This window comes from Mobula hypostoma, chromosome 23 (genome assembly GCF_963921235.1).
Source record: "Mobula hypostoma chromosome 23, sMobHyp1.1, whole genome shotgun sequence".
NCBI lineage: Eukaryota > Metazoa > Chordata > Chondrichthyes > Myliobatiformes > Myliobatidae > Mobula > Mobula hypostoma.
Genome location: NC_086119.1, coordinates 52666420 through 52694130, shown reverse-complemented (window position 1 = coordinate 52694130; position 27711 = coordinate 52666420). Strand labels below are relative to the sequence as shown.

Here is a 27711-nt window from a genome sequence, read left to right as displayed (position 1 = left end):
TCACACAGTGAGTGGTGAATCTGTGGAATTCTCTGCCACAGGAAACAGTTGAGGCCAGTTCATTGGCTATGTTTAAGAGGGAGTTAGATATGGCCCTTGTGACTAAAGGGATCAGCGGGTATGGAGGGAAGTTCTGAGTTGGATGATCAGCCATGATCATAATAAATGGCGGTGCAGGCTCGAAGGGCCGAATGGCCTATTCCTGTACCTGTTTTCTATGTTTCTATGTTTGTATAAAGAATCTAGAAAATAACTCAAGAAAAGGTCATGAAAACTTTTTGGCAACTAAGACTGAAGAGAGCTGCAAGGTATTCTATGTAGCACATACATTAAGAGCAAGAGGGTAACTAGGGAGAGGGTAGGACCACTCAAAGGTAAAGGAGGGAACATGTGGTTGGGGGAGGAGGTTGTCCTAAATGGCTACTTTGATTCAATATTTATCAAGAAGGACATGGAGGGTAGTGGGGAAAGTGTGGAGTGTGCTGATGTGTCAGGGCATCTTGCAATAAAGAAAGAGGTGGTTTGTGTCTCAAAGAGCCTTAAGGCCAATTTGTCCTCAGGGCTTGGTGGCATATACCCCAGGTTACTGAGAGAGGCAAGAGATGAGATTGCAGGGAGTCTTGGCCAAGACTTTCGTGTCCTCTTTGGCTATAGGAAAGGTCCCAGTGGACTGGCGAGTTGCTGATGAAATGGGGATAATCCTGTAAACTATAGACCATTGAGTCTCATGTCAATGGTAGGAAAATGTGTGGAGAAGTTTCTTAGGAATAGAATTTATGAGCATTTGGAAGCTTTGGTCTAATTGGGGGCAGTCAGCATGGCTTTGTGGGGTGCATGTCGTTTTAGCAACTTGATTGACTTTTTCAAGGAGGTGACAAAGGTAATTGATGAAGGTAGAGCTGTGACTGTTGTCTATATAGATTATAGAAAGGAATTTGACAAGGTCCCTCATGGTAGGCTCATCCAGAAGATGAAGATGGTTGAGGTCCATGGTGACTTAGCCATTTGGATTCAGAATTGGCTTGACTATGGAGGACAGAGGATAGGGATCAGTGGGATATATTCTGGCTAGAAGTGATATTCCATAGGGATCTGTTCTGGGAGTTCCACTATTTTTGACATTGCAGTAACTTGATGAAAATGTGGATGGGTGGGTTAGTAAGTGTGCGGATGACACAAAGGTTGGTGGTGCTGTGGATAGTGTAGAAGACTAGCAAAGGGTACAGTGAGATATGGATCAGTTGCAGATATGGGTGGAAGATGGCAGATGGAGTTTAACCCAGCCAAGTGTGAGGTGTTACAGTTAGTAGCAGGACCCTTAACAGTGCTGATATACAGAGGTATCTTGTGTTCCAAGACTATAGCTCCTGTAAGCCACTGTACTAATTGACAGGGTAGTAATGAGGGTGTTTGACATGCTTGCTTTTATTGGTCAAGGCATTGAGTTCAAGAGTCAGGAGGTTATACCACAGCTTTATAAAAAAAATTTAGGCTGCACCTGGAGTATTTCCTTCATTTCTGGTTGCCCCCAGTATTGGAAATGGCTGTGGAGAGGGTGGAGAGGGTGCAGAAGATGTTTTCCAGGATGCTCCCTGGATTAGAGGGAGTGTCCGGTAAGGACAGGTTGAACAATCTTAGGCTGTTATCTCTGGAGTTGTTGAGGCTGAGGGGGGACCTGATACAAATTTATAAGATGATGAGAGACATAGATAGACAGCTGGCATCTTTTTTCCCCAGGATCAAAATGTCCTACAGTAGAGGACATTTATTTAAGGTGAGGGTGGGAGGTGGGGGATTTCAAAGGAAATGTGCGCGGCAAGCAATTTTTACACAGAGCAGTGGATTGCGAGGGGTGGTTGTGAAGGTAGATATGATGGAGGTGTTTAGGAGGCCCTTGGGCACATGAGTGTGCAGAGAATGGAGGGATGAGGTCTGTGTGATGGCCAAAGGGATTAGGTGTCAGTAGATGAATTATTTCTGCATAACATCGTGGCTGACAGTCCTGTTCCTGGGCTGTACTGTTCTACAGTGTTTAGTGCTACCATACATGGTCAAATCATACATAGTTGTGTAATGTACTGTATTCCCCCCCCCCCACTTCCATGAAAGTGATATAGTGAAAGTTCACCAGACAGGTTCCTGAGCTGGCAGTTTTTCCACATTGGGGCAGGATGAATGTGTTCTTTAGAGTTGAGAAAAATGAGAGAGGGTATCACTGTCTCCAGTAACAGGCCCTTTGGCCCACCATGTTTATTAATCCAATGTAGCATTGATCCCACATTTTCTGCACCCTAAAGACTATTTAGCCGTACTAGTAAACAAAATCTACTTGTTGCGCATAATTTAAAGTTTGGGCAATAAACCTCTGCTGTTTTGACACCATTTACAATTGAAACCTGGAAACTTTGAACGATAAAAGGCAACACCAGCCAGCATATTTAACACAATATTATCCAAAATGTAATTTCCAATACTGGGCCTCACTTAGCACACAGATTTCCCAGATTCTGTATTCCTACAGTGTATCCAATGTTAAATTACAGGCGTAGAACACAGGAGGGAAGAGGTGTTAGGGGCTCATAACAAAAAGTTCAAAGTAAAACTTATTATCAGAGTCCATACATGTCACCATTTACAAAGACAGGTGTGTAAAAAAGGGCCCGAAGGGTCACTGGGGACCCGAGTCACCCCAATCACAATCTATTCCAGCTGCTACCATCTGGGAAACAGTACAGTAGCACAAAAGCCAGGATCAACAGGCTCCGGGACAGCTTCTTCCACCAGGCCATCAGTCTGATGAACTCATGCTGACACAACTGTATTTCTATGTTATATTGATTGTCCTGTTGTACATGCTATTTATTATAAATTACTATAAATTGCACATTGCACATCTAGACGGAGATGTAACATAAAGACTTCTACTCCTCATGTATGTGAAGGATGTAAATAATAAAGTCACACACATCAAAGTTGCTGGTGAACTCAGCAGGCCAGGCAGCATCTCTAGGAAGAGGTACAGTCGACGTTTCAGGCCGAGACCCTTCGTCAGGACTAACTGAAGGAAGAGTCAGTTCAGTTCAGATTCTTCCTCCTGTTGGCATACTCGACAAAACTCTCTCGAATAGTAACCGTAACCAGGAGCAACGAAAGAGCAAGAGCATAGAAAATAACAAACTGTTAAAACACAAATATAAATAAATAGCAGTAAATAACGAGATCATGAATTATCACGATAAAGAGCCATTAAAGTGGGATCACTGGTTGTAGGAACATCTCAATAGATGAGTGTAGTTATCCCCTTTGGTTCAAGAGCCTGATGATTGAGGGGTAATAACTGACCCTGAACCTGCTGGTGTGACTTTAAGGCACCCTATACCTTCAGTGAGAAAGCAGCACGGCAAACATTAAGATCAGCCTTCTTTTGCTGTACTTTCTATCCCACCAAGATAACTTGCCTCTACTTGCTAGTATCAGAGTTCATTCCTAATCAGGAAGTCGAACTGTGATAAATTTGAAATGCAAATTTTTGGAAGGGTGGTTCTTTCAAACTGTTTGTCATCAGCAGCCAACACGGGTCATGTGACTTCCCCGGGTTGCCAGTGTGACTGATGTGACTATTGTCTTGGAGGGTTTGATGGCATCGGAGCTGGAACCATGTTCTCTTTGGCCAAGGAGTCACGGCCTCAATCAATGTAAGGGGTAGATTGAGACTGTATGGAAATGAATGAAACTTTCCTCATCCAGAAGGAAACGGACATTGGGAATTCTCTCCACTGAAGGTTCAGGAGATTCAGCCACTGATCCAAAACTGAGATAGATTTTTGATGTAGGAGGAATGAAATTATAGGAATAGTGCAGGAAGATTGGACTGAAGTGGGAGATCAGCTAGAAGCTTATTAAAAGGCGGAGGCAGCTCGAAGGTTTGAAAGGTCTGCCCTGCTCTTACCACTTCTGTTTGAATTATATATAACTTGCCACCATCTGCTGTTGAGTGAAATACACTGACAGTGTAGATTTTGCACCTATGTAGTCATTAGTTTTGGGTGCTAAAGCTATCCTGCCGTTCTTCCCCAGGGGAGCTGTCGGTTCTTGCACATTGCCTGTGATTCTAAATGCACTTGCTGCTCCTTCAAAGCCGCTGTTTCGAGGGCAGAGCCAAAGATGGTTTAGGACGTGTGTGCTGTTACATGATGTTCCACATCTTGGCAGTGTGTGAGTGCTAGGCGGATGTACGGAATGTACCCTTCGTCCTACTATTTACCAAAAAGCATATTTTTATTGGAATGGGTTATTCTTGTCACATATACCGAAGTACAGTGAGAAGCTTGTTTTGCATACTTCAGATACAAATCAAATCATTACACAATGCATGTTGAAAGGCCTCGATAAAGTGAATGTGGAGAGGGTGTTTTTGAAGACCAGAGGACACAGCCTCAGAATAGGGGGACGTTCATTTAGAACAGAAGTGAGGAGGAATTTCTTCAGCCAGAGGGTGGTGAATCTGTGGAATTCACTGCCACAGGTGGCTGTGGAGGCCAAGTCATTGGGTATATTTAAGGCAGAGGTTGATCGACTCTTGATTGGTCAGGGCGTGAATGGATACGGAGAGAAGGCGGGAGATTGGGGCTGAGAGGGGAATGGATCAGCCAAGATGAAATGGTGGTACAGACTAGATGGGCCAAATGGCTGAATACCGCTCCTATATCTTACGGTCTTGTGTATGGAGGTAAAGCAAGCTAAAAAGATTTCAGAATGCAAAGTAAAGTGTAACAGCCACAGAGGAAGTGCAGTGCAGATCATTGAGGTGCAAGATCATAACAACACAGATTGTGAGGTCAGGAGTCAACTTATCACAATTAATAATGTTTAACAGCGGGGTAGAAGCTGTCTTCGGCAAGGTATGTGCTTTTAGGCTTTTGTTCCTAATGCCCATTGTTGGGTAACTTGTGTAGAGTCTGTTTTATTCCTTGTGAGAATGTGCCTTGGCAGATGCAGCACGAAATGGTAGGCTGGTTCAGGAACAGACACTAGAGCAAGATGCCTTGCACTCTCGACCTGAGAACAAAAGGCACAAGTTCACTTTGGCGGTATTCACATACGATGCTCAAACCGGCAGCGGGTTCATTTCAGAGTCCGAAAGCCATGTCACTAACGTAAAACTGAGGAGGCTCTGGGTCCGTTTCCCTCGGAGCAGAGCTGGTTACCGGGACGTGACTGAGGTACGTAAAGTTATTGGGGTACAGACAGGGTGGACTTCAGGAAACCTTTCCCCTTCTCAGAGGTGGATAAGTCTTGAGGAAGTAGGTTTTGGGTAATGGGTAAGAGATCCAGAGGGGATCTGAGGGGAATATTTTTCACCCAGGCAGGGTGAGTACCTGGATCTGTCAGAGGGAGTGGTGGAAGCTGAGTCGAGAAGAGCAGTTGAATTGGTTGACCGCGGGGGCTACGGCCAAGTGCTGGGGGGTGAGATTAGTACAGAAGGGTTCCCACTGGTTGGCGGAGATGTAGAGGGTGGAATTCTCAATTTTCTCATTTCAATCTGAAGTTGTAATGTTTGATACGACAGCTATGGCAGTCACATACATCACTTGTCTCTGAGTCTCTTCTGTACCCACTCCTGTGCAGTCATCTGGAAGCGCAGGATGATTCCTGATGGCAGGCTTTCACTCTGAGATGTCGACAATACCTCTCCCCTTACAGAACCCACGGAGTTTCATGTTAGATTATTTATTGTACAGAGTGCTCCTGCTGTGGCCTGACCGATGTTTTATGAAGTCATACCGTAACCTTCCTGCTCATACATTCAATCACAAACAAGACAAAACCTGCAGGTGCTGGAAATCCCAGCAACACACACAAGTCCTGCTGAAGGGTTTCGGCCCAAAATGTCGACTCTGCTCTTTTCCATAGATGCTGGCTGGCCAGCGTTTTGTGTGTGTTGCTGCTCGTGTATTCTTTCCTGTGTCTGATGAAGACAAGTATCATACACATTTTCAGTATCTCAATGAATTGTGCCAGATCCTTGGAATTGTACACCGAGATCCCTCGGTTCCTCCACATTCATAACCAATCATGCTGTATGGTTTATACCTGTTGTACCTGCAAGTGCATCACCTTGCAGGTATACGGATTAAATTCAGACGGCTGTGGAGGCCAGTCACTGAGTACATTTAAAGCAGAGGTTGATAGGTTCTTAATTAGTCAGGGTGTCAAAGATTCCAGGGAGACGGCAGGAGATTGGGATTGAGAGGGATAATAAATCAGCCATGATGGAATGGTGGAATAAATTTGATGGGCTGAATGGCCTAATTCCAATCTTGTGTGTTATTGTTGGTTGTGTCCATCTTACTAAATGATTTGTACGCTAACCTTTAGCCTGCAATTAGTCTTCTCACTGTCAGTAACACGACTGATTGTTGTCTCGCCCACAAACTTACTAATCATATCTCTTATGTTTATATTGAATTATTAATGCAGGAAAGGTTGGAGCATTGCTCCTTGGGTGTGTCACTGGTCACAGGCTTCCAATCACACAACTAACCCAGCACCAGCACACTCTGGCTCCTAATACCAAGCTAAGCTTGGATTCATGTTACCAACCCTATGGGCTTTCGCCTATTGCTCCAGTCTCCCTGGTGCACCTGGGACCTTGTCAAAAGCATCATTAAGGGAGAGGTTGGAAGCCAGTGTCGGACAGTAGGGGAGAGGAGGAGTACATGCTTGTGGGTGGGGGAGGAGAATAAAGGGGAATGATGCACCCCTCTCTCTTTGCTAGTTTGCTTCTTGCCCTGAACATAGTTATAAAATACTTACTCATTTTTCTTAATCTCTCTGCTTATGATACTTTCTGGTTCATTTTTGTCCCCTAATTTTTCTGTTGGGGGCAGCCCGTGGGCACTTGAGCTCCATGGTGCTGGGAGGTTGTTCAGCGTCTGTGAATACACGAGCACTGCCCTGTGCTGTTGGATACAATGCCCTCAGAGACCTGGAGATTACTGGGAGATCCAGTGCTCAGTGGAAGTGGACAGTGTAAGGCAGTACCTGCGTATGATCCCCGGACGTGAGTGAATTACAGTCAGTCTCTCTCTGTTCCTTGCATATTCTTTCCACACTTGGGAGAGGGGTGGTTCCTCACACAGCGTAGGATGTCCGAACATTGGAATTTACCTATTGTTAGGACCCGAATACATCGCCTGTGACATTAACACTAATTCAGTTCCCTCAAGCTCTCAAATTGATGGAAGACAAATGTGACAAACAACTGGGGTGATTTATACCCAGAGAGTAAAGGTTGATTGTAGTAACCTACGCAACTGGGCTACACCGTTGTGAGCAGTTATACTTGTGCATTGATGTGTCTGCATCGCTCTGCAATTCACTGCCAAAACGCTAGTTGGCGGTGGGGTTTCTATGCCACTGTGTTGAGTTTCTTCATGTTGAAACTCAACACGAAGAAACTCAAAACTTCAAACAATGGCGACTGAAACTGAAGGAGGGTGAATTTTCTGTGCTTGTCCGGCCACTGGGAGACATGGACGAGGAAATGCATTACAAATATTTTCGGATGTCAGCAGGTAGATTTGACGATTTGGTTCATCGTCTCCAACCATTTATTTCGCATCAGTGTATGCACAGTATACTCAGAGACTGGCAATCACCATTCGAGTTTTAGCTTCAGGTGGAAGTCAACAGACTGTAGCAGCTAGCTACAAACTGGCTTCAAGCACAGGGTCCTCCATAATTTTGGAGGTCTGTAAAGCTTTATGAGAAACATTGCAGCCAGAGTTCCTTCCGTGCCCTTCAGTCGCCCAATGGGAAGCTATTGCAGTGTAGGAGGAAATGCGATGCTACCAGGCGGACCAATCACAGTTGTTGCGGTCTGCGTCGCCGCGACGCGTAGTTATATTTTTGGGGAGGTGCGCATCAGGCTACGGCATTGGGTATGCGGCTACACTGTACCTACGGCGTAGATTTGACGCAGAAGTATAAATTAGCCTTAACATTAAACCAGGTTACAGCTCTGCTGCACGTAGCTGCCAACCCTTTGTTGACCAGCTTTCACAGAAAGCAGCACCTGAGGGTGGTGAAGGAGGCATCTGCATACTAGCCATTATCAGTATAGGAGTCGGGACATTACAAGATGTTGGTGAGGCTGCGTTTGGAATATCGTGTTCAGTTTTGGTCACTCTGCAATAGCTGGAAAGATTGCAGAGGAGATTTATGAGGATGCTGTCAGGACTTGAGGGATGGAGTTATTGGGAGAGGTTAGCCAGGCTAAGACTGTATTCCTTGGACTGAGGCGTGACATTATAAAATAACGAGGGACATGGACAGGAGGAATACACATAGTCCTTTTCCCAGGGAAGGGGAACTAAAAGGCGAGAGGGTGCAGGTTTGATGTGAGAAGAGAAAGATTTATAAAGGACATGAAGGGCAAGCTCTTCCTAGAGAGGGTGGTGGGTATGGTGTCGGTGAACTTACTCCTGTTCACATCAGTGGTGTTGAGATTGAGAGCTTTGAGTTCCTCGAAAGCCTGTCCTGGTCCAACCACGCTAATGTCACACCCAAGAAAACTCACCAATGTTTCTTCCTCAGGAGGATGAAGAAATTTAGCATGTCCCCATCGACTCTACCAATTTTTATTGAAGGCATTCAGCCTGGATGCATGATGGTTTGGTACGGCAGCCACTCTGCGTTGTTGCAGGTAGCTACAGGGGGCTGTGGACACAGCTCAGCACATCACTGAAACCAGCCTCCCCTCTGTGGACTCTGTCTACACTTCCCACTGTCTCACTAAAGCACCAGATTAATGAATAACATGACCCACCCCAGACATTCTCTCCTCTCCCCTCTCCCATCAGGCAGAAAATACAAAGGTCTGAAAGCACGCACCACCAGATGCCATTATGCCATTAATTTCAAGATAATTATGGAAAAGGATATATCTGGTCCTCCGGTTAAGACTCTAAATTGGAGAAAGGCCAATTTTGATGGTATCAGAAAGCACCTGGCAGGTGTGGATTGAGACAGGCTGTTTTCTGGCAAAGGTGTAGTTGGTAAGTGGGAGGCCTTCAAAAGGAAAGTTTGAGAGTACAAAGCTTGTATGTGCTTGTCAGAATAAAAGGCAAAGATAACTGGTTTCATCTACCTTCATTTTTGAGAGATTGAGGCCCTAGTTAAGAAAAAGGAGGTGTATTTCGGGTACAGGCAGGAAGGAGCAAATAGGGTACTTGAAGTACATAAGAAATGCAAGAGGACACTTAACAGGAAATCAGGAGGGTGAAAAGAAGGCAAACTTGGGGAAGGAGACTCCCGAAAGTTAGCAAGGGACAAAATAGATGATTGAATTGACTTGATTTCATATATCCTTCACATATATGAGGAGTAAAAATCTTTACGTTATGTCTCCGTCTAAATGTGCAATCATAGTAATTCATAATAAATAGAACAGTCAATGTAACACTCAAATCAAATCAGCGTGAATTAATCAGTCTGATGGCCTGGTGTTAGAAGCTGTCCCGGAGCCTGATGGTCCTGGCTATTATGCTGCGATACCATTCTCGGATGGTAGCAGCTGGAACAGTTTGTGGTTGGGTGACTCGGGTTCCCAATGATCCTTTGGGCCCTTTTCATAAACTGGTCTTTGAAAATGTCCTGAATAGTGGGAAGTTCACATCTACAGATGTGCTGGGCTGACCGCACCACTCTCTGCAGAGTCCTGCGATTGAGGGAAGTACAGTTCCCATATCAGGCAGTGATGCAGCCAGTCAGGATGCTCTCAGTCGTTCCCCTGTAGAAAGTTCTCAGGATTTGGGGACCCTACTTCAACCATCTGAGGTGAAAGAGGCGCTGTTGTGCCTTTTTCACCACACAGCTGGTGTGTACAGACCACGTGAGGTCCTCAGTGATGTGGAAACAATACTGATTAAATAAGTAAGCAATAAATATTGAGAACATGAGATGAAGAGATATAATAGTGGCCAAAGGACCTAGGGTAATGGATGAACTGAAGGAAATTTATATTAGGCAGGAAATGGTGTTGGATAGACTGTTGGGTCTGAAGGCTGATAAGTCCCCGGGACCTGATGGTCTGCATCCCAGGGTACTTAAGGAGGTGGCTTTAGATATCGTGGACGCATTGCTAATCATTTTCCAATGCTCTATAGATTCAGGATCAGTTCCTGTGGATTAGAGGGTGGTTGTCCCTCAAGAAGGGAGGAAGAGAGAAAACAGGGAATTATAGACCGGTTAGCCTGACATCGTGGTGGGAAAGATGCTGGAGTCAATTATAAAAGATGAAATTACGACACATCTGGATAGCAGTAACAGGATCGGTCCGAGTCAGCATGGATTTACGAAGGGGAAATCGTGCTTGACTAATCTTCTGGAATTTTTTGAGGATGTAACTATGAAAATGGACAAGGGAGAGCCAGTGGATGTAGTGTACCTGGACCTTCAGAAAGCCTTTGATAAAGTCCCACATAGGAGATTAGTGGGCAAAATTAGGACACATGGTATTGGGGACAGAGTACTGACATGGATTGAAAATTGGCTGGCTGACAGAAAACAAAGAGTAGCGATTAACGGGTCCCTTTCGGAATGGCAGGCGATGACCAGTGGGGTACCGCAGGGTTCAGTGCTGGGACCGCAGCTGTTTGCAATATATATTAATGATTTAGATGAGGGAATTAAAAGTAACATTAGCAAATTTGCGGATGACACAAAGCTGGGTGGCAGTGTGAAATGTGAGGAGGATGTTATGAGAATGCAGGGTGACTTGGACAGGCTGGGTGAGTGGGCAGATGCAGTTTAATGTGGATAATTGTGAGTTTATCCACTTTGGTGGTCAGAACAGGAAGGCAGATTATTATCTAAATGGAGTCAAGTTAGGAAAAGGGGAAGTACAACGAGATCTAGGTGTTCTTGTACATCAGTCACTGAAAGTAAGCATGCAAGTACAGCAGGCAGTGAAGAAAGCTAATGGCATGCTGGCCTTCATAACAAGGGGAATTGAGTATAAGAGCAAAGAGGTCCTTCTGCAGTTGTACAGGGCCCTGGTGAGACCACACCTGGAGTACTGTGTGAATTTTTGGTCTCTAAATTTGAGGAAGGACATTCTTGCTATTGAGGGAGTGCAGTGTAGGTTCACAAGGTTAATTCCCGGGATGGCAGGACTGTCATATGTTGAAAGATTGGAGTGACTGGGCTTGTATACTTTGGAATTTAGAAGGCTGAGAAGGGATCTTATTGAAACATATAAGATTATTAAGGGATTGGACATGCTGGAGGCAGGAAGCATGTTCCCGCTGATGGGTGAGTCCAGAACCAGAGGCCACAGTCTCAGAATAAGGAGTAGACCATTTAGAACAGAGTTGAGGAAAAACTTTTTCACCCAGAGAGTGGTGGATATATGGAATGCTCTGTCTCAGAAGGTTGTGGAGGCCAAGTCTCTGGATGCTTTCAAAAAAGAGATGAATAGAGCTCTTAAAGATAGCGGAATCAAAGGTTATGGGGATAAGGCAGGAACTGGATACTGATTGTGGATGATCAGCCGTGATCACAGTGAATGGTGGTGCTGGCTCGAAGGGCCCAATGACCTACACCTGCACCTATTGTCTATTGTCTAAGAGTCCTTGAAAGTGAGTCTATAGGTTGTGGGAACAGTTGAGTAAAGTTATCCCCTTTGGTTCAGGCCGGATGGTTGAGGAGCGATAATGTTTCTGAACCTGGTGGTGAGAATCCAGAGGCTTCTGTACCACCTTCCTGATGGCAGTAGCGAGAAGAGAGCATGACCTGATACCAGGTGCTGCTCTCCTGCGACAACTCTCCGTGTAGATGTGCTCAGTGGTGAGGACGGCTTTCCCTGTGATGGACTGGGCATTATCCATTACCTTTTGGGGAATTTTCTGTTGGTGTTTCCATACCAGACTACAATGCACTCTCCACCACACATCCGCAGAAGTTTGTCAAAGTTTTAGATGTCATTCCAAATCTTCACAAACTCATAAGGAAGTAGATGTACTCCCATGCTTTCTTCATAATTACACTTGCATGCTGGGCCCGGGACAGGTTCCTCAGAAGCTATAGTATCAAGGAATGTACGTCTTTACCTCTGATCCTCTGATAACTGGCCCATGGACCTCCGGTTTGCTCCTCCTGAAGTCAATAATCAGCTCCTTGGTCTTGCTGACTTTGGGTAAGAGGTTGTTTTTGTGGCACCCCTCAGCAAGATTTTCAATCTGTCTCTCCCATATGCTGATTCCTCACCACCTTCGATTCAGCGTACCACAGCGGTGTCATCAGCAAACTTGAAAATGGTATTGGAGCTGTGCTTAGCCACACAGTCTCAAGTGTTGAGCGAGTAGAGCAGGAGACTAACCACACAGCCTGGTAGTGCACCTGTGCTGATGGAGATTGTGGAGGAGATGTTGTTGCAATCTGAACTGACTGGGGTCCACAAGTGAGGAAATTGAGGATCCAATTGCATAAGGAGGAACCAAAACAAAGGTCTTGAAGCATATTGATTAATTTTGAAGTGATGATGGTATTGAATACCAAGTTGTAGTCAATAGAGAACATCTTAATGTACGTCTCTTTACTGGCCAGATGTTCTCGAGTTGAGTGAAGGGCCAATGAGATGGTATCTGCTATGTACCTGTTGCTCCAGTAGGCAAATTGGAGCAGATCTAAGTTGATTCTCAGGCAGGAGTTGATATGCTTCATCACTAACCCCTGAGAACACTTCATCATTGTGGATACAAGTGCTACTGGATGATAGTTATTGAGGCAAGTTACCATGTTCTTCTTTGGCACTGGTATAATTGAAGCCTGCTTGGAGCAGGTGGGTACCTCAGACTGCCGACGCGAGAGATTAAAGATCGCAGTGAACACTCCGGCCAGTTGATCAGCACAGGTCTTTAGTACTTGGCCAGGTTCTCCATCTGGGCCGGATGTTTCTCGTGGGGTCACCCTCCTGTAGGCTGCTGGCATGTCGGCCTCAGAGACTGAAATCAGTAGGAGTTGTGGAAATTCATGATGGTTCATCCATGTTTTGATGGTTAAAGCGAGCATAGAAGGTGAAACCCTGTTGTTGCCCATGTCATTTGGTTTTACTTTAGAAAAGGTGAATATCATTCAAGCCTTGCCACAACTGTCAAGCCTCCTTCATTAATCCACAGTTAGTCTGGAATTGCCAATTCACTTGTGAGATAGCTTTCTAGAGATCGTACCTGGACCTCTTGTACCTATCTTGGTCAGCAGACTTGGATGCCTCTGACCTGGCGCTCAGAAGATTGTGGATCTCATGGTTCATCCAGGGCTTCTGATGGGGGAAGACTCTGAGTGATTTAGTGGGGTTGCACCAGTCTACAACTGTTTTTATAAAGTCTGTGACAGCCATGGTATATTCATTCAGACAAGTCCTTATCTTGGTATAACAGTGGTCTCGTCTGATGCTACGGGTTATATGTTGATCGTCATTAGAAAGGGATATCTTCAAACAAGCCTGATCAAAATCCTTGATGGTGATTTGAGGTGATGACTGTATACAGATTAGAGGGTGAGGCTTTTGCTGTTTTGAGGTAAATGAGAGTGGATAAATCTCTGGTACACAACAAGCTTTTTCCTTGGATCCTGTAGGAGGTTTGTGCAGAAATTGTAGCAGCGATACTTAAAATGTCCTTAGCCGTGACATCAGTATTGGGCAAGTTTTGGTAGGTATTCTAAGGGACTCAAATCCCTTTGGAGAACAAAAGGGTCTGGGAATACATACAATTCCTTGAAAGTGGTCTGGGAATACATATAATTCCTTGAAAGTGGTCTGGGAATACATATAATTCCTTGAAAGTGGTAGAACAGGTACTGTAGATAGAGTTGTAAAAAAAGCTTTTGGCATATAGGCCTTTGTAAATCAAAGTATTGCGTACAGGAGTTGGGATGTTATGTTGAAGGTGTATAAGATGCTGGTGAGGCCTAATTTGGAGTATTGGGTGCAGTCTTGGTCACCTACTTACAGGAAAGATGTAAATAAAATTGAAAAGGTCCAGAGAAAATTTACCAGGATGTTGCAGGATTTGAGGACCCCGAGTTATAGGGAAAGGTTGAATAGGTTTGGAGTGTAGAAGAACGAAGGGAGATTCGATGGAGTCATACAGAATTATGAGGGGTATAGACAGGGTAAATCCAAGCAGGCTTTTATCACTGAGATTGGGTGAGACTAGAACGAGAGGTCATGGGTTAATGGTGAAATATTTAAGGGGAACTTGAGAGGGAATTTCTTCACTCAGAAGATGGTGAAAGTGTGGTACGAGCTTCCATTGCAGGTGGTGGATGTGGCTTTGATTTCAACATTTAAGAGAAATTTGGATGGGTACCTGGATGGGAGGTGTTTGGAGGGCTATAGTCAGGGTGCTGTTTGATGGGACAAGGAGATCAATACTTCAGCATGAACTAGATGGGCCAAAGGGCCTGTTTCTGTACTGTAAGTGTAAAAAAAATCACCTGTTGGTGAGAGATTTCTCCAGTTTCCCTTGTTTCAACAGGAAGTCCATTTCTTCATCCTTTTTGCAAGTCATTTTCTGATGGCATGAGAGGCACTCCCTCGGAAGAAAGTGCTTTCTGTTTAATCTAACCATTAAATATTAACTGCTTTTGAGTGCCCGCAGCTCAGTACACATCCATTTCAATTCTGGTGCTCCTTGCCCCCGAACAGTTAATGAGCCAAACTGTTCTACTTCCTCTTCCTCAGGAGGTGGATGAGCCGGCTCAGGCGGAAGTCATGTCAGGTTGCCCAGTGACCAGGAGTGCAGCAGATGGAGATCAGATACTCAAACTGTTCCACAGCTGCTAATGTAGCAGAGTTTCAGCACAAGTCGGTGTTGGTTGGTCCTGCAGCTGAGCCTTTGCGGGCAGTTGCTGCCTAATGCACAGAGACGAGGGATTTCCCCGCTCACTCCTCGACAAAGACTGATGGGGTGTGGACAATGTGTGATGTTGTCCTGGATTTCGCTGGTGGAACTGCAGCATGGATCAGTCAGAGGTAACACTTCTCTGGTGTGATATTGGGAGCTCATACGGTGGTCATTTCCTTCGTTTATCTGTCACTGCTACTTTACGCGTGCCTTTTTCCTTCTCTCCTCCGGTGATCTGAAGCAAATTAGTAACTCCATGGCCTACTGGGCACCAGTCTACTGCCCAGCTGAGACTTGTTAGTTACACAGAGGCTGTGGGTTGTGGGCTCTAGCCTCTCTCCAGAAATGTCAGCACCTGATCTGGACTGACGTTCCAGTACGATCTTTAGAAACTGGGATTTGAATGTGGGAGGTACGGAGGGCACTGGAACAGCTCAGCCTGCTTTTGGGTGCTCAGAGACTGAGGAGGGTGTGGTCTGGGCTGGGTGGAGCGGTGCCCAGGGAGGGATGGAGGCCATGCAAGCTTCTCTCTGCTGCGGTGGCCACCAGCGTTGCAAGTAGTCTGTAACAGCAGCAAGGATCCTTGAAGTGTGGTGGGATTGAGTGGCCGCTCACCTGAGACTGATGCCGAGGCAAACTGTGGTGGGATTGAGTGACCGCTCCCCGAGACCGGTGCCGAGGCAAGCTGCCGGTGGGATTGAGTGACCGCTCCCCGAGACCGGTGCCGAGGCAAGCTGCCGGTGGGATTGAGTGACCGCTCCCTGAGACTGGTGCCGAGGCAAGGTGCCGGTGGGATTGAGTGGCCGCTCACCTGAGACCGGTGCCGAGGCAAGCTGCCGGTGGGATTGAGTGACCGCTCACCTGAGACCGGTGCCGAGGCAAGGTGCCGGTGGGATTGAGTGACCGCTCACTTGAGACCGGTGCCGAGGCAAGCCGCCGGTGGGATTGAGTGACCGCTCCCCGAGACCGGTGCCGCGGCTAACTGTGGTGGGATTGAGTGACCGCTCCCCGAGACCGGTGCCGAGGCAAACTGTGGTGGGATTGAGTGACCGCTCCCCGAGACCGGTGCCGAGGCAAACTGCCGGTGGGATTGAGTGACCGCTCCCCGAGACCGGTGCCGAGGCTAACTGTGGTGGGATTGAGTGACCGCTCCCCGAGACCGGTGCCGAGGCAAGCTGCCGGTGGGATTGAGTGACCGCTCCCCGAGACCGGTGCCGAGGCAAACTGTGGTGGGATTGAGTGACCGCTCCCCGAGACCGGTGCCGAGGCAAACTGTGGTGGGATTGAGTGACCGCTCCCCGAGACCGGTGCCGAGGCAAACTGCCGGTGGGATTGAGTGACCGCTCCCCGAGACCGGTGCCGAGGCTAACTGTGGTGGGATTGAGTGACCGCTCCCCGAGACCGGTGCCGAGGCAAACTGTGGTGGGATTGAGTGACCGCTCCCCGAGACCGGTGCCGAGGCAAACTGCCGGTGGGATTGAGTGACCGCTCCCCGAGACCGGTGCCGAGGCTAACTGTGGTGGGATTGAGTGAGCGCTCCCCGAGACCGGTGCCGAGGCAAACTGTGGTGGGATTGAGTGACCGCTCCCCGAGACCGGTGCCGAGGCAAACTGTGGTGGGATTGAGTGACCGCTCCCCGAGACCGGTGCCGAGGCTAACTGTGGTGGGATTGAGTGAGCGCTTCCCGAGACCGGTGCCGAGGCAAACTGTGGTGGGATTGAGTGACCGCTCCCCGAGACCGGTGCCGAGGCAAACTGCCGGTGGGATTGAGTGACCGCTCCCCGAGACCGGTGCCGAGGCTAACTGTGATGGGATTGAGTGACCGCTCCCTGAGACCGGTGCCGAGGCTAACTGTGGTGGGATTGAGTCAGCGCTCCCCGAGACCGGTGCCGAGGCAAACTGTGGTGGGATTGAGTGACCGCTCCCCGAGACCGGTGCCGAGGCAAACTGTGGTGGGATTGAGTGACCGCTCCCCGAGACCGGTGCCGAGGCAAACTGCCGGTGGGATTGAGTGACCGCTCCCCGAGACCGGTGCCGAGGCTAACTGTGGTGGGATTGAGTGACCGCTCCCCGAGACCGGTGCCGAGGCAAACTGTGGTGGGATTGAGTGACCGCTCCCCGAGACCGGTGCCGAGGCAAACTGCCGGTGGGATTGAGTGACCGCTCCCCGAGACCGGTGCTGAGGCAAGCTGCCGGTGGGATTGAGTGACCGCTCCCCGAGACCGGTGCCGAGGCAAGCTGCCGGTGTTTCTGCAGTTCTGTCCACAACCGGGTCGCTGTGCAGCTGCTGCCTATCTGATGCCTTCGATCAGGTCTTCCTGCTGAGGTAGTGCTGGTACCTGCTGGCTCAGGATCCCCTGGTGTGATGCTGATCAGCACTAGATACGCAGGAATAGCGGGGCAAGGAGAAAACTGTATCTGCTTTGTTCCCGGTCTCTCCCTCCTCACCTATACCAGTCACTCACCCTGTTTCTACGAGCCTGAGGGCAGGGTATAAAATGAATTTATAACTGGCAGAGTTACTGCCTCACAGTGCCAGAGACACCGGTTCAATCCTGACCTGGAGCTGTCCGTGTGGAGTCTGCATGCCCCCGTCCCCAGGACGCGTGGGTCGCTGGGTTATTTGGCTCTTGATGTGTGGGTATTTCTGTATAATCTGTATTCTGTGTGCTGTCTGAACCTACCCGCCTGTGGGCAAGTAGTCACACCTCACCGTGTGCAGGACGGTGACGCTGGCTTGCCGTGAGTGGTGGGATCCAGCAGTGCCGATGAGAGCGTGGGTTTTGTGTCGGATCAGTGGGCCTGATCGGCATGAACTCAGTGCGGAGAGGGGCCGCTTTTAGTGCCGTGTCTCCGAGTACCTTGGCTATGTTCAGTACAGCGGACTGGAACTGAAGATCAGTCACCAAACAGGTGAATGGCTCGTAAACAGGCGACCTGTTCACTTCAGCAGAGCCAGTGCAATCTTGCCCTGGGAGTGTCCTGGGATGAACTATTTATTGTGTGTTTAATGTACTGTCCTTGTCCGGAACAGGGCTTTCCTGTGCAATCCTGTCCTGGGAGTGTCCTGGGATGAATTATTTATTGTGTGTTTAATGTATTGTCCTTGTCTGCAGCAAGGCATTCCCGTACAATCCTGTCCTAGGATGAATTATTTATTGTATGTTTAATGTACTGTCTTTGTCCGGAGCAGAACATTCCCGTACAATCCTGTGCTAGGATGAATAATTTCTTGATGTTATTTATTTAGCGATATCATGTGGACAAGGCTGTTCAAGCCAAGCCACCCCTGATAACCCTGCCTTGACTCACCGGACAATATACACAGTGCACCTTTGTACTGTGGCAGGAAACCAAAGCACCTGGGAAAATCTTTGCATTCCGTGGGGAGGACATAAATATTCCTCACAGACGGTGCCAGAATTGAACTCTGAACTCTAGTAATGCCTCGAGCTGTAATAGCTCTGCGCTAACTGCTACGCTGGTGTAGTGCCAGTTAGACACAGTCCCCAAAGGACAACCACAGGCAGTGGGCTAGAATCCCACCGCGGCAACTCCCATACCTACTCTGAAAGGCTCCATGCCTTTCAACTCTCTAATCTTCCTTCGGTCTGCAGCACAGCCCTCTCTTGTCTTCCCATCCCTGCTACTCTTCCAGTCAGCCCAGTGACTATCTGACTCCTTCAGGGGGGACCCCAACTGACAAAGTTCCCCAAGCTCCTGCCCCCGCCTGATCACAGATCACAGACTCGGGGCCCAATCGGGTCCACAACTTTAGGCTTGAGGAAGCCTCGGGTGTTGCTGAAGTTTATGGCAGCTGGGCCCATCCACCGATCCCGCTGTTCCCCCGCTGAGGATCAGTATATCTGAGATAGTTGGTATGTGATCTTTTTTACTAATGCAAAGTGTGGCCAACAGCACACACTTCACTGCTGCTGGTGGTTGAGCTGCGATTGCCAGGGAAGTGGTGGTCTCTGCTGATCGCCAGCTGAAAGCCCAGGTACGTGTAACAGGAAGTTTTCAGATATCTCACAGCTTGCTGACTGAGCAGAGTAAGAGGAAAAGTAAGTTATGAAGAATGTGCAGGCCAGGCGGAATCATCATGTGGCCAACTGTGAGTTCGAAAAGTAGGAAAGCAGAATCTTTCTTTGAATGTTGGCACTGTTGTCCTCAAACACAGAGCACAGAAAGCTGTGTGCAGTTGCAGTAAGAATTACAAAAAGGAAATGGTAGATATAAATTCGAGTATGTGAGGCTAGAAATGTTATTCCATTTACACAGAAGCTAGGTGAGACTTGTCTGAAGTACTGAATGTGTTTTCGATTTCCTAACCAAGGCCAATAAAGTTCCTTTAAGAAAGATCCAGTGAAACTTGACTTGACCAGTTGCCAATAGTTGGTGATTGCCCTCTGAGTTAAAGAAATATTCCTTGTAGTTTAGAGAAAAATGAGAAGTGTATATTGTAATGTAAAAGTTTCAAGGGAGCTGATCGGCTGAATGCTGGAAGACTGTTTTGGATGTGGAAGTGAAGGGTGGGTCTGGTACCAGCCCTAAGGTTGAATGTTGCTGCAAGCTCGGTGGCCCAACTATTTATTATATAAAGACAGGAAACTCAACAGGTCTGGCAGCTGCTGTGGAGAGAGAAAGCAGTTGTTAACCCTTCAGCGCAAAGGCTCTTGACAGAGGAGGAAAGGGAAAACAAGTTCAGTTTTAGATTTTCCTTTACTGATAATTGCGAATGGAGGCCCTCTTATGGAAGACTTCCAACTAACAGGTGCCTTGTGTTGATTTTTAGACTGGTTGGAATGTGGTTGAACACATTGTCCTTATTCCAGTGGAATCTGGAACCGAGTCACGGAAATCAGGCAGTAGCATGGGGGCATCTCCAGAGGACGGATGTTGCAGACTGGGCCCTGTGTCAGGTCTAAGAGAAAGTGCAGAGAAATTGCGTAATAAAAACAAAATACAGGAGACACTCAGCAGGTCAGGATATCAATGTGCAGAGAGATTGAAGATCCAAAAAATCTATGGTCTGAACTGTCAGCTCTGTTTCTCTCTCCACAGCTGCTGTCTGACCAGCTGAGTGTTTCCAGCACTTCCTGTTTATATTTTGGGTACCTAATGTCTGTAGTCATTGCCAATTCTGATGGGTGCAGAGGATAGGAGAATGAGGCTGGTGGGATTGTTTAACAGGAACTGAATGGCCTCCTGATGTGCCATAAGAAACAAGATGATAAGATCTCGGTGCAGAACTAGGGCATTTGGCCGACTGAGTTTAAGATGGGGCTGGTAAAACACAGCAAAAACAACTACTCATTACTTTACTGATCACACTTTTTCTCAAAAATGATCACTGCAATCAATAGCCTGTAACTGCTGTTTTGGGGTTGAGCTTATGATCTGGCATCTTTGCGGTGTGATCTGAAGTCTCGAAGGTGCAGGACGGTTACACCGTGGTGCGTAGGTGTTGAATCAAGGCAGTGAGGCCTGGGCCCGAGAGTGGGGAATGAGCCAATGTTTGGCTGCTGGAGCGGACTTCTGGGGGATTCGAAGCAGCAGAACCAGGGTGAGGCAATGTCAAGGTGGAGGGGCTCGGACCCGAGAGCAAGGAACAAGCTGATGTTTGACCAACTTAAGCACCTGGCTGAACTGAAAAGGAAGGATTGGGGTTGAATCGTGGTGGTGGTGTTATGTACCCCGTAACTGGGTTGCCAAACCAGCAGAAATGGACCACTTAGTTGGAGTCTGGATTACTGGAACTAAGAAAGTTTTATTAAAGAAATAAGTAACACAGTACTCTAATAGTAAGGATATAAATGCAACAGGTTAGCAATGATAAAACACACATGTACACAGAACTAGGATAATAGGATCAATCAAGCTCTATTGCAGTCTGGGGGTAAAATGATCAGTCTCAAGTGAGGCAGAGTTCAGTTCAGTTTAGTTCAGTTCGCAGTAATCGCTGTTGTGCCGTTGGGGAGAGAGAGACAGAGCGAATGATGATATTCAAATCGGATTCAAACAGACCTTTGATATTCCTCGCAGTTAGCTTTCGGACGAGCCCTTTGTAATGTCTTCTGAGGTCACCAACTGTGACCCCTCCATTCCGGATACGATCGTTCTTCTGCGGTGAACCTGGCACCCAGGCAAGGGCGGACACACACACCAGGTTCCCGCCGATCGTACCTTTTCACCCTGTGCGTCTATGGTCGGTCCTGTGATCAGACCTCCAAAACTCCCACCAACTTGTGGGGGGGGGCACACCGCACTTCCAGGGTCTCGTTATCTTGTGGTGTCATGGTGTCTTGCCTTAGCGAACCTGTTCCTTTTATCCCTCTGCTGGGGTATCGCCTGTCCATCAAACTTCAAACAGTTCAGGTTCAAAGCAACCGGTCTGACAATACTCGGAACTGTGTCTCTTTTTTGTTAATCTCTCTCGTCTCTCATATTAGCATTTTGAACGTTTCCCCATTGTCTCTCTTATCAGCATCAATCTTCTGATAACTTGGTCTTTTGTCACAGTGGATACTGGGCCAGAGAACGTATCAAAGTGGCAGGACTGGGTCCAAGAGCGAGGATCGACCTGCTGTTTGGCTGATTTAAACGCTGGGCCGGATTGAAAAGGTCAGGATGTTGGGGCCGGAGGTGAGGGGCGGGCTGGTATTCAGCTCACTACTCTGCGAGATTTGCTTGTCTGAACTGAGGCCATGGCTGGGTCAGCTGTGACTGGCTTCGTGGCTCTGGACTCATCTTCAGGAACTTCAATTCCGGAAGTTATTTGCTTACTTTTATTGTTTGTACGGCTTCTTTTTTTTCCCTGCAGATTGGGTGTTTGACGGTCTTTTTCTTAATGGGTTCTATTGGGTTTTTTTGTTTAGGGGCTGCCTGTAAGCGGACAAATCTCAAGGTTGTATACATACTTTGATAATAAATGCACTTTGAACTTTGAGTTGCTCTGCCATTCAATCATGGCTGATTTTTTTTTTTGCTCTCAGTCCCATTCTCCCGCCTTCTCCCCGCAATCCTTAACCCCCTTCCCAATTAAGACAGTATCAATCTCTGCCTTAAATATCTTGGCGTCCGCAGCCCTCTGTGGTAACAAATTCATCACCCTCCTGCTGAGGAAGTACCTCCTCATCTCAGTTTTAAGGGGATGCCTCTTTATTCTGAGGTTGTGCCCTCAGATCCTAGATTCTCCTACTCATGGGACCTCTGGGATGTTGCTTGTGTTTTCACCATGAAGACTGACACAAAGTGCTTATTCAGTTCCATCACCATTGCCCTGTTCCTCCAGTGCTTTAATACCTGAGTAGGCAGGGAGGGAAGATGAAGTTTCAGTAAAATGAAAGACAAATACTATGGAGAAGCAAAGGAAGCTGAGGTCAGGGGAAGGCAGAGGGAAGACAGAAGAGTGGAGAGGAAATCTGGGTGGAGAACAAGTCAACGAAGAGAGTGCAGACCCTGCTCATCCACCCACCATAACAGTATTTGATCAGCACATCACCCCTTCCTTCCAAAGTATCGATCAGCCCAGAATTTCCAATCCCTATGGTCATGCTACCGATGAGCTGGGATTAATTTCTGGGGAATTGTTACTTTATGACGTAGTTACATTGTCCAGCCAATGGAGAAACACTGAGTCACGGTCTCACAGCATGAAAACAGGTGCTTTGGTGTTCTGTGTCCACACCAAACGTCAAACACTCAGTTACAGCAATCCTCTACTCACACCCACTTTCCCATCAACTTCCCTTGATCCTTCCCCACACCACCTCACTCAGAATAACTTACTCAGCCAGTTAACCCACAAACCCACACAGCTTTGGGATGTAGGAGGAAACTGGAGCACCCAAAGGAAATTCCCATGATTTGGAGGGGGAGCAGAGAGTGTGGACAGCGCACACTTGCAGCTTTCGAGGTCACAGTTGAAACTGAAACTGAGAGGCAGTGGCTCTTACTGCAGCACCACACTGCTACGCCAGTTCGTGGGCCTCTGTATAAAGTAGTTTGATTGGAGAGGAAGGGACAAGGAGGAGCTGGTGTCAATGAATCGGATGACAGATTAGTGAGGAAATAGAAGCAGACAATACATGGGGCCGACATACAGGGAAAATGAGCTGTAGTGAAGGTACCAGGGCAGTGAAGACCACTTTGCCAAGCTGAGCAGCAATGAAGGTACCAGGGAATTGAAGACCACTTCATCAAATTGAGCTGTAGTGACGATACCAGGGCATTGAAGACCACTTCATCAAATTGAGCTGTAGTGAAGATACCAGGGCATTGAAGACCACTTCATCAAATTGAACTGTAGTGAAGATACCAGGGCATTGAAGACCACTTCATCAAATTGAGCAAGCTGTTCACTAAAGGTTGGAAATAAGTGCACCCCACAATAAAGAGCTCACAAACATCGGTCAGACTTTGACCATCAGCTGAGCTGTGGAGAGTTTCTGAAGCTTTTTCCAAGATCAGCTACCTCAGGCATTATAAAAGAAACCTTTCCATTGAACAATCTTACATAGAAACGTAGAAAACCTACAGCACAATACAGGCTGTTCGGCCCACAGAGTTGTGCCGAACATGTCCCTACCTTAGAAATTATTTGGCTTACCTATAGCCCTCTATTTTACTAAGCTCTATGTACCTATCTAAAAGTCTCTTAAAACACCCAATCGTATCCGCCTCCACCACCGTTGCTGGCAGCCCATTCCATGCACTCACCACTCTTTGAGTAAAAAAACTTACCCCTGACATCTCCTCTGTACCTACTCCCCAGCACCTTAAACCTGTGTCCTCTTGTGGCAACCATTTCAGCCCTGGGAAAAAGCCTCTGACTATCCACACGATCAATGCCTCTCATCATCTTATACACCTCTATCAGGTCACCTCTCATCCTCCGTCGCTCCAAGGAGAAAAGGCCGAGTTCACTCAACCTATTCTCATAAGGCATGCTCCCCAGTCCAGGCAACATCCTTGTAAATCTCCTCTGCACCCTTTCTATGGCTTCCACATCCTTCCTGTAGTGAGGTGACCAGAACTGAGCACAGTACACCAAGTGGGGTCTGACCAGGGTCCTATATAGCTGCAATATTACCTCTCGGCTCCTAAATTCAATTCCACGATTGATGAAGACCAGAGCACTGTATGCCTTCTTAACCACAGAGTCAACCTGTGCAGCTGCGTTGAGTGTCTTATGGACTCGGACCCCAAGATCCCTCTGATCCTCCACGCTGCCAAGAGTCTTACCATGTGAATTTTATATGAGCCAATAAAAAGAAAGGACGTGTAAGCAGAGCAGACATTGTTGGAGTGGGCCAGAGTTAGAGTGGTTTGGCTTTGGCTTTGGCTCAACAGGCTTGGGCATGTGCAGGCGGCCATCCTAAGTAAGTTTCTACAAATTTTTTTCTCTCTCTTAACACGTAGCTCGTGCACTGTGAATGGGTCCAGAGTTAGTGGTATGTTCCTTGTGTGAGATGTGGGAACTCTGGGAGACCTCCAGTCTCCCTGATAACTACGTCTGCACGAAGTGCACTGAGCTGTAGCCCCTTAGGGACCATGTTAAGGAACTGGAGATGCAGCTCGCTGATCTTCGGCTCTTGTAGGAGAATGAGGAGGAGATACAGTAGATAGGAATTACAGGGAGGTAGTCACCCCTAAGTTGCAGGAGGCAGGTACCTGGGTGATTGTCAGGAGAGGAAAGGAGAATAGGTAGCCAGTGCAGAGTCCCCTCAATGATGTACACTGCTTTGGATACTGTTGTGGGGGGAGCGGGGTGGGTTTGGGGAACAACATACCTGCAGCAAGCAGGTCCCAGGCACTGAGTTTGGATCTGTGGCTCAGAAGGGAAGGGGGCAGAAGAGGCAAACTGTGGTGATAGGGGATTCGTTAGTTCGGGGATCAGAAAGGATGCTCTGTCGATGAGAACAAGATTTCCGGATGGTTTGTTGCCTCCTGGGTGCCAGGGTCAGTGACAGCTCAGATCGCGTCCGCAGCCTTCTTAAACGGGAGGGTGAGCAGCCAGAGGTTGTGGCCTGTGTCATTACCAATGACATGGGTAGGACGGGTGACGAGGTCCTGCAAAGCAAGTTCAGGCAGTTGGGTGCTGATGAAAGGACAGGACCTCCAGGGTTGCGATCTCAGGATTGCTACCCATGTCACATGCTAGTGAGGCCAGAAACAGGCAGATCATTCGGTTTAACACATGACTAAGGAGTTGGTATCAGGAGGGAGGGCTTCAGAGTTTTGAATCATTGGGCTCTCTTCCAGGGAAGGTGGGACTTGTAATGGAAGAGACAGTTTGCCCGAACTGGAGGCAGACTAATACCCTGGGGGGAAGGTTTGCTGGTACTGCCAGGTGGGGTTTAATCTAGAGTTGCAGGGGAGGAGGGACCAGAGCGCCAGAGCAGGTAGAGAAGTGGTTGCAGTGAAAAATGTTGCTAAGCCTGCAGACAAGGTCAGGAATCAAAAGGTTGAGCATGATGGGACTAATGTTCTAAAATACGTTTATTTCAAACAAGGGATATTGAGGGAAAGACAGATGAGCCCAGCACTTCAAAATAGGACGTTGTAGCCATTAGTGAAACCTGGTTGCAGGAGTGAGTAGAACTGGCAAATCAATGTTCCAGGGTTCCGTTGCTTTAGAATGGAAGGGATTAAAGGGGAGGGGTAGCGTGCTAGAAAGGGAAAATGTCAGGGCAGTGCTCGGTCAGGACAGACTGGAGAAATTGTCCAGTGAGGCTTTATGGGTAGAGCTGAGGGTAAAGAAAGGTGTAACCATGTTAAGTGTAAAAGAGAGGTGAGAGTGGATATTGGACCGACCGCTGGAAAATGATGCTGGGGAGGTAGTAATGGGAGATAAGGAGATGGCAGATGAACTGAATAAGTATTTTGCATCATTTGTGGAAGACATCAGCAATATGGTAGAAGTTCTGGGTGTCAGGGGTCATGAAGTGTGTGAAGTTACCATTATTAGAGAGAAAGTTCTCGGGAAACTGAAAGGTCTGAAGTAGATGAGTTTCCTGGGCCAGAATGTACACCCCAGGGTCCTGAAAGAGGTGGCTGAAGAGATTGTGGAGGCATTAGTAATAATCTTTCAAGAATCACTAGATTCTGGAATAGTTCCAGAAAACTGGAAATTATAGGCCAGTTAGTCTGACCTCAGTGGTTGGGAAGATGTTGGGGTCAATTGTTAAGGAGAGAAAATACAAAAAAACAGAGGCAAGAAGGGACTTGAGTCCTTATGCAGGATTCCCTAAAGATTAATGTGCAGGTTGAGTCTGTGGTCAGGAAGACAAATGCAGTATTAGCTTTCATTTCAAGAGGTCTAGAATATAAAAGCAATGATGTAATGTTGAGCTTTATAAAGCACTGGTGAGGCCTCACTCGGAATATTGTGAGCAGTTTTGGCCCCTCATCTGAGAAAGGATTAGGTGTAACTGGAAAGGGTCCAGAAGATGTTCATGAAAATGATTCCAGGTTTGAACGGCTTGTCAGATGAAGAATGTTGAGGAATGTCTGATGTCACTGGGCCTGTATTGACTGGAATTCAGTAGGATGAGAAGTGACCTCATTGAAACATGTGGAATGGTGAAGGACCTCAATGGAGTGGATGTGGAGAAGATGTTTCCAATGTTGGGAGAGTCGAAGACCAGAGGACACAGCCACAGATTAGAGGGGCGTCCTTTTAGATTATCAGAGATGATTTCATAAATTCACCTTGTATCTATTGCTGTTTCCTTGAGCTTACATCCTGTATTATAGATTTCAGCATTTTCTCAACCAACAATGTCAGGCTAACAGATTTGGATGAAGGCTCCAACAAGTCTAGATAAAGGGTCTCATCAGGAAATACCGTCTACTTGTTCTCTTTCATAGATGTGAGATTCCTTCCTGTTATAGGGTTCCCAACCCTTTTTATGGCATGGACCTCTACCATTAACGGAGAGATATGTGGACCCCAGGTTTCGCATTTTGTGTGTGTTGCTCCTGGTCAGGGGTCCCCTGCTTTTTCACTTCTCCCTTTTTTAAACTAGTCAGATCAGATTGGCTTCCTGCTGGTCTGCAGGATTTTAATCATTTTGGAAAATGGTAGCCAGTGCGTGTATGCTCTCTCTTGGATCTCTACCATATCGATCATCAAGTCTCGGGGTCATCGGTTGTCGGGTTTGGTCAATTCCCCAGTCTTATTCCCTTTACATCACCCGCCCTAACTTCTCACTTCTCCAATCCTTCTGCCTTCTCTTTGAAGACAGACACACAATCTTTGTTTAATTGTTCTGGCATTTCCTTATCCCCCACTATAAACAGCCTGTTTCCTGGCTGTATGTGAGCCAACTTTGCCATTTGCTACTCTTTTCCAATTGACTGATGCACAGAAGCTCCTGCGCTTTGGGTTTTAATGTTCCCCACTGATTTAGTCCCGTACTTCATTTTCGCTGTCATCAATTTTTTTGGTAATCCTTCGCCGAATTCGAAAGCAGTCCAATTCCTTGGACTGACTGTGTTACTGGAAGCCACGTGATTTCTTTCTTAAATGTATTACTGTACCAGATGTGATTGAAACACACGGGGCTGACCGGTTACTTCAGCGGGAATGAATGTTTGAGCTTTGGGAAAGAAAGTGGTAAATGATGGCCAGAGAGTTTAGCGCCAAAATCAGATTGATGGTTTCAGGACTGACTAACCAAGTTCGGAGTGGGACTCGGGAACAAAAACCGTATTCGCCAGGGCAGACCTCATTGCCTGATATTGAACATTTGACAATCGGCTCCAATTCACAACAGTCGCACTGCTGGTCAGT

The 27711-nt window shown here is 47.2% G+C and overlaps 1 protein-coding gene across 11 annotated transcripts in view; it reads left to right on the top strand.

Moving 5' to 3' along the window:
• The window catches only part of camkk1a (calcium/calmodulin-dependent protein kinase kinase 1, alpha a), a 201924-nt gene that overhangs the window by 105216 nt on the left and 68997 nt on the right, over positions 1–27711 (top strand). The window contains exon 1 of one of the 11 annotated variants that reach the window (XM_063031531.1): positions 14747–15040. The exons of the other annotated variants lie outside the window; for them this stretch is intronic. Within the exon in view, the coding sequence (XP_062887601.1) occupies positions 15026–15040 (15 nt within the window). The 5' untranslated portion in view covers positions 14747–15025. Of the gene's footprint in view, positions 1–14746; positions 15041–27711 lie in introns of those variants that run through there. 11 annotated transcript variants of the gene reach the window in all.